At 47.0% G+C, this 12,632-nt stretch overlaps 1 protein-coding gene across 3 annotated transcripts in view; it reads left to right on the top strand.

The window, feature by feature from the left end:
• The window catches only part of sh3rf1 (SH3 domain containing ring finger 1), a 214,542-nt gene that overhangs the window by 162,696 nt on the left and 39,214 nt on the right, over window positions 1–12,632 (top strand). For all 3 annotated transcript variants that reach the window (XM_085975577.1, XM_085975656.1, XM_085975616.1), the window contains one exon: window positions 4,208–4,318. In XM_085975577.1, the coding sequence (XP_085831703.1) occupies window positions 4,208–4,318 (111 nt within the window). The remainder of the gene's footprint in view (window positions 1–4,207; window positions 4,319–12,632) is intronic.

Genomic DNA, 12,632 nt, shown 5'->3' with positions numbered 1-12,632 from the left:
AACGCGCAGGTTGATAGGCTACAGACCCTCCACAATGACCTCTGCCACCCGGGGGTCACCAGGTTCTTCCATTTTATCAAATCCCGTAACCTGCCCTACTCCATCGAGGAGGTCAGGACCATGACCAGGAACTGCCAGATCTGTGCCGAGTGCAAGCCGCATTTTTATAGGCCAGACAGAGCGAGCCTGATCAAAGCCACGCGCCCCTTCGAGCGGCTGAGCATCGATTTTAAAGGGCCCCTCCCCTCCTCTGACCGCAATGTGTACTTCCTCAATATAATTGATGAGTACTCCCGTTTCCCGTTTGCCATCCCTTGCTCGGACATGACCAGTACCACGGTCATTAAATGTCTGAATGACCTCTTCGCCTTGTTCGGTTTCCCTAGCTATATTCATAGCGACAGGGGCTCATCTTTTATGAGCGACGAACTTCGGCAGTACCTGCTCGCGAGAGGCATTGCTACAAGCAGGACCACCAGCTACAACCCCCGGGGTAACGGCCAGGTGGAAAGGGAGAATGCGACAGTCTGGAAGGCAGTCCTTTTAAACTTAAAATCTAAGGGCCTTCCGACCTCCCGCTGGCAGGAGGTCCTCCCTGCGGCGCTCCATTCCATTCGGTCGCTGCTCTGTACACCCACCAATGCCACTCCTCACGAGAGAATGTTCTCCTTCCCCAGGAAGTCCACGTCGGGGATTTCGCTACCAACATGGCTGACTTCTCCAGGTCCCGTCCTACTGCGGAAGCACGTGAGGACCCATAAGGCGGACCCCCTGGTCGAGAGGGTGAGCCTCCTCCACGCCAACCCGCAGTATGCTTACGTGGTGTACCCGGACGGGCGGGAGGACACAGTCTCCATTCGAGACCTCGCACCTGCAGGTGCTCCTGAAACACCCTCTTCGCCACCCACCGCTACTCCTGCCTACCCCCAGGACACAGTCCCCGCACGAGACCTCGCACCTTCGGGTGCCTCTGAGAGACCACCATCGCTACCTCCCATTACCCATGCTCTGACCCCTGTAGACGGCATGCAGCAGCCCCAGGGTCCGCCACCTGCTACACCTCCTCTGAACGAGACACCGGGTTCACCGTTGGATGCTGCACCATCACCGCCGCTGCTGCGACGCTCAGAACGGCTTACAAGGCCTCCTGATAGACTTCAGTACACGAATTTTTAGTGCACTTCACCCCGCCGGACTCAATTCTAAACAAGGGGTGAATGTGGTAAACCACTGTTGTTAGTATTGTTGTTCACTGTTAGTACTGTTGTTCACTCTTGCATATTGTTGTACTTGTCTGTGCATGCCTCAGCTGACTCCGCCCCTGGCTCCACCCTCATGGCTGGGTATAAAGGTCGCTGCTCAGAAGCCTCCGGCCCTTTTGGATACCAGGCAACCACAAGAGGCATGCTCTGTTCTTTGGTAATAAAAGCCTGTTTATTACTTACTCAATCTCCAGTCTTTTGTAGCAATTGATAGTGCATCACCCTGCAAGAATTTTATATGTTTCAATGAGATCACCTCTCATTCTTCTAAACTCTCGAGAATATAGAACATAAGAAATAGGAGCAGGAATAGGCCACTTGGCCCCTCAAGCCTGCTCCGCCATTCAATAAGATCATGGCTGATCTTGGGCTCAAAGCCACTTCCCCGCTCGCTCCCCATAACCCTTCACTCCCTTATCTTGCATATAGGCCTCGCCTACTCAATCTCTCAATACTGCTAGGTCCTGAGATGTAATCATTAGCTTGTGTGGGGTATGATGTGAAAGGCGCGTTTAGCTGGTGCAATTTTCCTGATCATTTTCAGATATTTTACATAGAACTATGTAGCATGTACAACACAGAAACAGGCCATTTATCCCGACTGGCCTATGCCGGTGTTTATGCTCCACACGAGCCTCCTCCCACCCCTCTTTACATAACCCTATCAGCATAACCTTCTATTTCTTTCTCTCTCGTGTGTTTATCTAACTTCCCCTTAAATGCATCTGTGCTGTTGGCCTCACAACTCCTTGTGGTAGCGAGCTATGCACTCTAACCACTCTCTGGGTTTCTCCTGATTTCCCTATTGGATTTATTAGTGACCATCTTAAATTTATGACTCCTAGTTTTGGTCCTGGCAAGTTGAAAGTAATTTTGAAATACCATTGATGCAATTATTAATCATTTAGGCCGTTTTATTATTTAGTATTGATGTTTGCCATTGTAATTAATATAAACATAGCAGTAGCATTATACTTGTACACTAGGTATTTGGGTCCCGCTTATTATTATGCCATCTACGAGTTAGGCCTGTTAACTTCTCTAAAATTCACAGTTTCAACACACTTATGCACCAGGTTTCATGAAGAAAAGTCACTGATTTTGTTAAGAAGAAATTTCAATACGCACTTCTAGACTCAAATCACCATCGGATCCTCTCAAGTTTCCAAGCTGTAGGAACTGTGGTTTTTGAGTTCTCAAATGTGGGAAAATTCATGCCAGTTCCTTCCTCTCCAAATGTTTATCTTGGTTACAAAGACGGAGGAAAGTTTGAAATGTAGCTTTCCCGTAATTTATCAGGAACTAGGTACATTTGGATATTGGCAGCGCTGCATCCGCACACAGATTGCACTAGATTGGGTGTTGAAGAAAGGGAGCATTGTCCCTCAAAACTTTGTCCTGTATTAGGTTCAAATGATGCCCTGTTCTTTCCAGTTTATTCTGCCTGTGGTCTGTACATCAGTCCTAGCTTTTCTGGTATAAGAACATAAGAACATAAGAAATAGGAGCAGGAGTAGGCCAATCGGCCCCTCGAGCCTGCTCCGCCATTCAATAAGATCATGGCTGATCTGATCCTAACCTCAAATCTTCTATCACTCTGCATCCACCCGAACCCATGTGATCTCCCGGGAGAGGCGAAAATGCAGAGAATCAAAAGTTCTCAGAATAGAAAATATAGGTTTTTAAAAAAAAAGGAATGTTTTAATTAGTCAAGGTGGCTCCGATCTCAATTGGAGAGTGCAATTTCAACAAACGGTCAGAAGCTTGAGTTTTGGCAAGGGTTAGTGTTGAGGTCATCTGTCCTTGTAGATGAGATCTACTGATTCCTAGTTGAAACACTGCACACTTAATTCTGGAGCATATTAATCTTGACCAGTACAGCGCATCGCATCTTAACCAGAGAGGATAATATTGATGCTCTAATTCTGACCTCCTTGAGCATCCCTGATTGAGCTTCACTGTTGGTGGCTGTGCCTTCTGTTGCCTAGTCCCTGAGCTCTGGCATTCCCTCCCTAAACCCCTCCGCCTCTACCTCTCTTTCCTCCTTTCAGACGCTCCTTCAGACCTATCTCTTTGACCACCTGTCCAAATATCCCCTTACGTGGCTCGGTACAAATTTTGTTTGATAACTACCCTGTGTAGCGCCTTGGGACGTTTTACTACGTTAAAGGTGCTGTATAAATGCAAGTTGTTGTTGTTTAGAAGGTCCATCATTCAGTATTCTGCAGAACAGCTGATGGAAGGCAGTAATGGCTGGCCCACGAGGGTGTGGAGGGATGAGGAGGAGTATAATTCTTAAAAATGCATTGCATAATGATGAGTCCAAATGCCGTTTTGCATTTTATTCTGGAAATGGCTATTCAATCATCTTTGCTAAGCCTCCACTGGCTTTCTGTGTTCCAGTGAATTGATGATGTATCCTTGTTTCCAAATGCTTTTGTGGCTTTGCAAGAACATTATCCAGTCTGTGTCTACTCTACAGTCCTTTGACAGCAAATTACTGCTTGTCCCTCACTCCCTCTGCCCCGCCATCAGTGATATTTCAATCAATGTGCTCCCTAAAATCCTCTCTGAAAATAGCTCCGCCTTGTCATGTCCCTCCTTGCCTTCAAAAACCTTCTATAAACTTCTCTTCAACCATGGCTTTGCTCTCCTTCAACAGCTTCTAGTTCCCTCGGGTTTTTTTTTGAAGAGGATGCTGAATGTCCACCTTTGTTAACTACTCAGACATTTCCGTGGAATTGTAAGTTCTGGATGGTATTATTTATGATGTTCCAGAAGGCTTAACATGTACCCGACTGTGGTTGATCTAAACTGATCTGTTACTTGAACGCTGCTCTGTACATTTTGCTGAGATAACTGATGTTTTGAGGTGCGAGTTGCTGATGATGCAGTGTAGTAATTGCGGCGGTGTGGTTTAACATGTGCTCTCTCTTTATTAACAGGTCCACATTAGCACTACTGGTTTAATAGTGACCCCACCTCCCAGCAGTCCCGTCAATACAGTAGCTCCATGTGTCTTCCCACCAGAGGGCACCTACTCAGTTGCTCCTGGGGTAAGTACTTTGTGCAATGTATTGATCTGTAGTGTGAGAACTTGAAGCTGCACCCTTATCATAATCATAATCATAATCAACTTTATTGTCATTGTTAGTGCACAAGTGCAGTACAACGAAATGTAGGCTTGCGGCTCCCGAGAGTGTACATTTAGATTAAGACATTTAAACATTCAACATTCATTTGGCTTGTAATACATTAACATAAACATAATAAAGTGCATTGGCAGATGTGCAGGCTTTAGAGTTTATTTGTGGAGTTCAGTAGGATGACAGCCCTGGGAAAGAAGCTGTTCCTAAATCTGGTCGTTCGGGTGCGAATGCATCTGTAGCGTCTCCCAGATGGCAGGAGGGTGAACAGACTGTGGCTGGGGTGGGTAGGGTCTTTGATGATGGTCAGTGACCTCCGTAAACAGCGTTTCTGGTATATGTGCTCTATGGTCGGTAGCCGGGCCTTAGGATCAGCATCCATGTTTCAATTGCCAACATGGTGGTGATGTCAGTCAACAACAACTTGCATTTATATAGCGCCTTTAACGTAGCGAAACATCCCAAGGCACTTCGAGCATTATCGATCAAAATTTGACACCGAGCCACAGAAGCAGTTATCAGGACAGATGACCAAAAGCTTGGTCAAGCAGGTAGGTTTTAAGGAGCATCTTAAAGGAGGAGAGAGAGGTAGAGAGCAGTGTACCTTTCAATTTTTGGGGGGGAGTGGGTGAGCGGCCCATTCAAAATACCGCGCATGCACGGTTTTCCCCATTTAAAAGTCGGTGAGCTGACTGCGCAGGAGCTCCACAGCGCTGCGCAGCTTAAAGGGAACATTGTTAGAGAGGCGGAGAGGTTTAGGGAGGGAATTCCAGGCCTCAGGCCAAGGCAGCTGAAAGCACGGCCGCCAATGGTGGAGCGATTAAAATCAGGGATGCACAAGATGCCAGAATTGGAGGAGCGCAGAGATCTCGAAGGCTTGTAGGGCTGGAGGAGGTTACGGTGATAGGGAGGGGCGAATCAGTAAATTGAAGCTTGTGAGCTGCGAACATGAAGTTTTCAACCATAATAAACTTAAATAATCTATTAAACCTGGATGCCGCAAGAACAATGCACTAACCTAGTAATGACTTTACAATATTATTGTATATTACATTCATTTGTCCATTATTTCAATGGAGGCACTAACACTTTATTAAAAGAACCTCTTGGCATTGCTTTATGTAGCACTTCTGATTTTTGCTCCCTTTAGTTACTATTCATCATGCTGTTCCTCAGGTGAATGTAAAAGATCCCATGACACTTTCAAAGACGAGCAGGGGAGTTCCCCGCGGTGTCGGTTTTTTAAATTCATTCACTGGATGTGGGTGTCGTTGGCAAGGTCAGCATTTAATGCCCATCCCTAATTGCCCTTAAGTGAGTGGCTTGCTAGGCCATTTCAGAGGGCTGTTGAGAGTCAACCTGTGGGCCTGGAGCCGCATATAGGCCAGACCGGGTAAGGACGGCCGATTTCCTTCCCTAAAGGACATTAATGAACTAGACGGGTTTTTAACGACAATCCGGTGGTTAAATGGTCATCATTACTGATGCTAACTTTTTTTATCCAGATTTATTTATTCCCCAGCTGCTGGGCTGGGGATTTGAACTCATGTCCCTGGATCGCTAGTCCAGGCCTCTGGATTACTGGTCCAAGTAACATAACCACTGTGTTACCGTACCTTGCCATTATCCCTCAACCAACATCACTGCGAATAACAGATCATCTGGCCATTATCACATTGCTGTTTGTGGGAGCTTGCTGTGTGCTAAGTGGCTGCTGTGTTACAACAGCGACTAGACTTCAGAAAGTGCTTCGTTTGGCTGTACAGTGCTTTGGGAATTCCCGAGGCTTCTTTTCTTTTCTCCTCACAAATCTCAGTAATCTGGTATTATCTGGTGCTGGACGTCAAAGTTTAATGCTCTCAGCCCATTAAGAGCCATCTCCTTATCAATGCGCGTATCTGTTGCTTCCCATTCTACTTTCTCATCCATACGCCTTTTGAAGGCTTCCTTCAATCTGTAGCAAACACTGAAGCAAAGTGTTCATTAAGCAACCGCCATTGCCTTCGCCACCATAATAATCCCAACGTTCTTTTTTGAGTGGCCCTAACGCTGCCTCGATGGTTCTGTTTCTCTTAACTGGTTTATAAGAGCCTTTTCTACTTCCGCTTCTGTTGGCAGCAAGCTTCTCTTATTCTCCCTCACAGCTCTCCTTGCCTCCTATTTTTGTTTCCGTCTGTAGATGGCATTTCTCGTGACTCATTTGTGTGACTCCACTTCAGCTTCGTCTTGCACCCTTTATTTTTGAGCTGAACCTCATCCTGAAACACAAAAAATAAACTGAAATGTTGGGAATGCTCAGCAGGCAATGGTAGCATAGAGTGGTTTTGTTACTTGGACCAGTAATCCGGAGACATGATTTCAAATCCCCGCCACGGCAGCTGGGGAATTTAAACTCAGTTAATTAAATAAATCTGGAATGAAAAGCTAGTATCAACAATGGCGACCATGAAATTATAGGATTGTCGTAAAATCCCATCTGGTTCACTAATGTTCCTTAAGGGGAGGAAATCTGCTGTCCTTACCCGGTCTGGCCTATTTGTGACTCCAGACCCACAGCAATGTGGTTGACTCTTAACTGCCCTCTGAAATGGCCGAGCGAGCCACACAGTTGTATCAAACCGCTACAAAGAACAGCGGTTCAAGAAGGCGGCTCACCACCACCTTCTCGAGGGCAGTTAGGGCTGGGCAGTAAATGCCGGCCTTGCTGGCGACGCCCACATCCCATGAACAAATTTTTTAAAAAGTCAGGCAGCATTTCTAAAGAGAAGAGACAAGTTAGCATTTCAGGTGTAGGCCCTTCGTCAGAACTGGCAAATGTAACCCGATAAACGGCGTTTAAAACAAATGGAAGAGGATGGGGAACTCCTGGAAACGCATGCACGCAAAAACAAAAAGTGCTTCGTGGAAAGCAGGAGATGGTAAAATGGCTGATGTGATACTAACACGAGATGATAAGGTTATTGAGAGAAATTGAAGACATTAAAGTGACTCAGACAGTGTGTGACTAGCTATGGTGGTTGGAAATGGAAGCCGGAAAAGTTCCCGATGGCCGGGGAGTCCAGAACCAGGGGTCATAGTCTAAGGATAAGGGGTAAGCCATTTAGGACTGAAATGAGGAGGAATTTCTTCACCCAGAGAGTGGTGAACCTGTGGAATTCTCTGCCACAGAAGGCAGTTGAGGCCAGTTCATTAAATATATTCAAGAAGGAGTTGGATATATTTCTTGAGGCTAAAGGGATCAAGGGATATGGGGAGAAGGCAGGGACAGGGTACTGAATTTGGATGATCAGCCATGATCTCATTGAATGGCGGAGCAGGCTCGAGGGGCCGAATGGCCTACTCCTGCTCCTATGTTCTGTTTTAAATGGAACAGTATACATCAGCCAAGGGTGCAGACTGCCCTGCCCACGGCTTTCCAATGGAGGCTCCACACCCCAAGTGCCGACTCCTTGTCCCTTCCCTCCCTCCTTCCCCCAACTTACTGACATGCCATCCCACACTGTCAGAATTCCCTGCTTATAAGAAAGTGCGAGCTAAAGTTAAGATCTGAAGTTGTTAAGTTTAATATTAAGGTCACACATGAATGGGGTGTTTGAAGTCCTGGACAGTGTTTTGGAAGGAGGTGAATCAGCAGGTGTGGCATATCTTGTACCAGGGAAAGCAGAGTAGGTGTCACAGAGGGAATGGTCCCTTTGGAAAGCAGAGTGGGGTTGGCAAGATATGTTTGGTATGATCACATCCGAGATGTGGATCAACTTCTCCTTCAACTTCGCTCACTTGTTCCAGATAAAAGAGGGGGTGGCAGGGCGAGGCGGGGGGTGGTGGTTATGTAGCATAGTGGTTATGTTACTGGACTAGTAATCCAGTGTAACAACAGAAAACACTGGAAAAACTCAGCAGGCCAGGCAACATCCGTGGAGAGAGAAACAGAGCCAATGTTTCAGGTCGAAACCCTTCTTCAGAACTGAGAAAAAAAAAAGGCAGGAAATGAAACGGATTAAAGGGCAGTTTGGGGGCTGGGAAATGGGGGAGGGGATGAAAGAAGAGACATTAAGAGATATTCAAGGTGAGACGAGATGGTAATAGGACAGGTAAAGAAACAAACAATGGCTCTAGATGAAGTGTGAAATGCGCTGGCAGAGTGAAAGACAGCTGCCATGTGGGAGAGAGGAAAAAAAGGAAAAGGCACAAACCAAAAGTGTGGATAAAAAATATTAAAATATAGGGGCCGAGGTTATGATCTGAAATTGTTGAACTCGATATTGAGTCCGGAAGGCTGTAAAGTGCCTAATCGGAAGATGAGGTGCTGTTCCTCGAGCTTACACTGAGCTTCCGTGGAACAATACAAGAGGCCGAGGACGGTGAGGTCTGAGTGGGAATGGAGCGGTGAATTGAAATGACAGGCGACCGGAAGCTCAGGGTCACCCTTACGGACTGAACGGAGGTGTTCCGCAAAGCGGTCACCCAATCTGCGTTTGGTCTCCCCAATGTAGAGGAGACCACATCGTGAGCAGCGAATACAGTATACTAGATTGCAAGAAGTACAAGTAAATCGCTGTTTCACCTGGAAGGGGTGTTTGGGGCCCTGGACAGTGAGAAGGGGGGAGGTATAAGGGCAGGTGTTGCATCTCCTGCGCTTGCACGGGAAGGTGCCAGGGGAAGAGGTGCTGGGGGTGATAGAGGAGTGGACTAGGGTGTCTCGGAGGAAGTGGTCCCTACGGAATGCTGAAAGGGGAGAGGAAGATGCGTTTGGTGGTGGGATCATGTTGGAGGTGGCAGAAATGGCGGAGGATGATCCGTTGAATGTGGAGGCTGTTGGGGTGAAAGGTGAGGACAAGGGGAACCCTATCGTGTTCTGGGCGGGAGTGGCATCCGCAGTATTTTGCTATCGTATTAGTAATCCAGCGGCCTGGACTAACGATCCGGAAACATGAATTCAAATCCCACCACAGCAGCTGGGGAATTTAAATTCAATCAATTAAATCTGGAATAAAAAGCTAGTGTCAGTAATGGTGGCCATGAAACTACCGGATTGTCGTAAAAACCCATCTGGTTCACTAATGTCCTTTAGGGAAGGAAATGGTAGATATAATGTATGTTAACTGCCCCCTGAAATGGCCAAGCAAACCACTCCGTTGTATTCAAGAAGGCGGCTCACCACCACCTTCTTGAGGGCAATTTGGGATAGGCAATAAATGCTGGTCTTGCCAGCGACGTCCACATCCCATGAATTAATTTTTTTTAAACATTGATGACTGTATTGGAGCTGCATCCTGCCTTCACCATGATCTAGATAATTTTATTAACTACGCTTTAAATTTCTCATCCCTTATCTTTACATGGTCCATCTCTGACTCTTCCCTTCCCTACTTAGACTTCTTTCTTTGCCTCCAAGGATGGGCTTTCCACCGACACCCAGGCAGTCTTCTTAGGCAGTCCCTCGGAACCGAGGATGACTTGCTTCCACACTAAAAATGAGTTCTCAGGTGACTGATGAGTCCAATGCGGGACCTATAGTCTCTGTCACAGGTGGGGCAGACGGTGGTTGAAGGGGCGGGTGGGTGGGGTGCTTGGGTTGACGTGTGTTCCTTCCGCTGTTTGCGCTTGGCTTCCGCTTGCTCCCGGCGAAGAGACTCGAGGTGTTCGGCGCCTTCCCGGATGCTTCTCCTCCACTTTGTGCGGTCTTGGGCCAGGGATTCCCAGTTGTCGGTGGGGATGTTGCACTATTACAAGCCAACTGATTCCCACAACTACCTGGATTATACTTCAATCCAGCCCGCTTCATATAAGGACTCCATTCCAGTCTTTTCACATTCCCTTTTAGTTTTCTTAATCTCCCTTTTTGCTTTGCTTTTATACACTTCCTATAATTCTCTCTTGTACTCCTCGGCACCCTTTACCCATCTCTCTTTTTTTCCTGATTCTTTCTTTGACTGTCCTTGTTGCCTTCGATCCTCTCTACCATAAAGTACGCCAAACAATCTTGTTGCAAATAACTAGCTTGTTTCACACCTTTTCTTCAGTGATGTTTTTGAGTTTTGGCCTGAATTTAGATGACTGTCGACTGAAAGGTTCAACTAATCATAAAATGCCTTTGGAGTAGACCGAATGGAAAGTCAGGTGAACCAGCTGCCAGCAGGTACGGAAGAAGTAGGATAAATATTTGACCCGATTACATCCCTCTGTGTTCACAGCTTTCTAATGATGAGCTGCAGTCAGCTGATCGACAAAGCTATTTTTAACCAGCGCAGTGCAGGCTCGAAGGGGCCAAATGGCCTACTCCTCCTATTTCTTATGTTCTTATGATTAAAGGGCTGCCTAATTATTCGCCCAAGCATTGAGTTCTGTCAGGTTTAAACATATATCGGCATGGAAAGATTTTTTTTTTTTAATATTAAATTGAAGCCTTCTCCCTCGTTGCCCGTTATAATGTATGCAGTAAATAGGACTGAAGCATTGCAGCAATTTAAATGGAAGATATATGACGCGACGGGATTTGTTGCTGCTCTTGGGATTTGTTGGGAAGGCAACATTTAAATTGAATTGCTTTCACAAATGCGTTTGAAGGCCCGGTTGTACCAGTTTGTCTCGGTGACGATGCTCTCCGGGTTTGTGTCGAATGTAACGGAGAAATTAGTTTGCAGCCAAGCGTTGGCTTTGTGCATGACGTTTGTATTGGATATGAAGGGAAAGTTGGCAGAAATCCTCCTAACGGTGTTCACAGCCACAGAGAGAAAAGGCAGGAGCATTTGCTTTTGCGTCTCATTTGGATGACCTCGCTGTTTTCTCTCTCTGAGCCCCACCATTTTGCATAGCTGGTCACTGGGAAGTACAAGAAGGAATAATACGCGTATAGCGCTGGTGGTAATGTTATTCTGAAATCTATTTTAAAACCCCTCTCCTTTTGAACCACAACATAATTCCCTTGAAGTGCAAGTGCAGGTAGATAAAGCCACAGAATAGACTAGCAGCATTTTAGGTTTTATAAATAGAGACATCGGCGGGGGGGGGGGATTTTAACTCTTAAAAAAATGTGTGGGTTGGGGCCGGGTGTGAGGTTAAAGTGATAAAAAAAAAACGGAATCCCAACCAGAACCTGCCTCCAACCCGCCCACTTCCGGTTTTAAATATGTATCGGCAAGGAAAGATTTTTTTTTTAAATATTAAATTGAAGCCTTCTCCCTCGTTGTCCGTCATGGTGTATGCAGTAAATAGGACTGAAGCATTGCAGCAATTTAAATGGAAGATATATGACCCAGGAGGTGGCTCGCCAATTTAAATATTATAATGAGGCTGGCGTGCCTCAGATTTAACCATTTCAAATTTAACTTTGGCTGGTTGGGTTTCGGAGGCCTCCCCAGCTAATGGAAGGCGAGGACTGTTTGATCCAGGAAGTAAGTGCCTGAATCCAGCGTCCCTGCCTCACCCGCTCCCAGCGATCAGAGACCCCCACGAGGCCTCCGATTTCTTCCCCCACCCAACCCCCCGAGGCCTCCAATCTCCCTCCCCGCCCCCCCACAACGAGGCCACCGATTTCCCCCCCCCTACCCGATTCCACCCCCAAACAAGGTCTCCAATTCTGCCCGCTCTCCCCCCCCCCCCCCCGCCCCCCCCAAAATGAGACCACCAATTCCGCCCATTCCACCCCCAGACATGGCCTCTGATTCTCTTCCCTCCCCACCCCCCCCCCCCCCCCCAAAACGAGGCCTCTGATTTCCCTCAATCTTGGTTTAACGTCTCATCCGACAGTGCAGCAGCGCACCCTCACTGCTGCACTGGAGTCCCAAAGCTCTGTACTAACAAACACAAATAATCGACTTCTAATCCTAAATAGGACAAACTTACAGGCCTACTGAACTCGGCCAACTCCTTGTATAACTTGACTGCAGTATCTCTAATGTCCCTTTACAGGAACGGATGTAGATCCAACAAAAGGTTATTTACCAACGGTTTAGGTCTCATGACAGAAGCCAACTTTGCAATTGCCAAAACCTGGAATTGTTGAAACCACTACCACTGAGCCTGTTCGGCTCGTTGTTCTTGCCCCAGTTCAATACCGCTCCCGCCCCATTATTCTCCATTTCACCCACCCCGTTATTCTCCATTTCACCGCCCCCCCCCCCCCCCCCCCCATGTTAGCCAGTAAGGATTGACTGGGCCTTGACCCCAGACTGCACGGTGGTCAGAGCAAGACAGTGTACTGCGGAGAAATCCTATGTGCCAG

Source organism: Somniosus microcephalus, chromosome 1 (genome assembly GCF_052327205.1).
Source record: "Somniosus microcephalus isolate GS21.2 chromosome 1, FLI_Smic_1.0, whole genome shotgun sequence".
NCBI lineage: Eukaryota > Metazoa > Chordata > Chondrichthyes > Squaliformes > Somniosidae > Somniosus > Somniosus microcephalus.
Note: the sequence above shows the minus strand (reverse complement) of the source record. Positions and strands in the feature narration are given on the sequence as shown.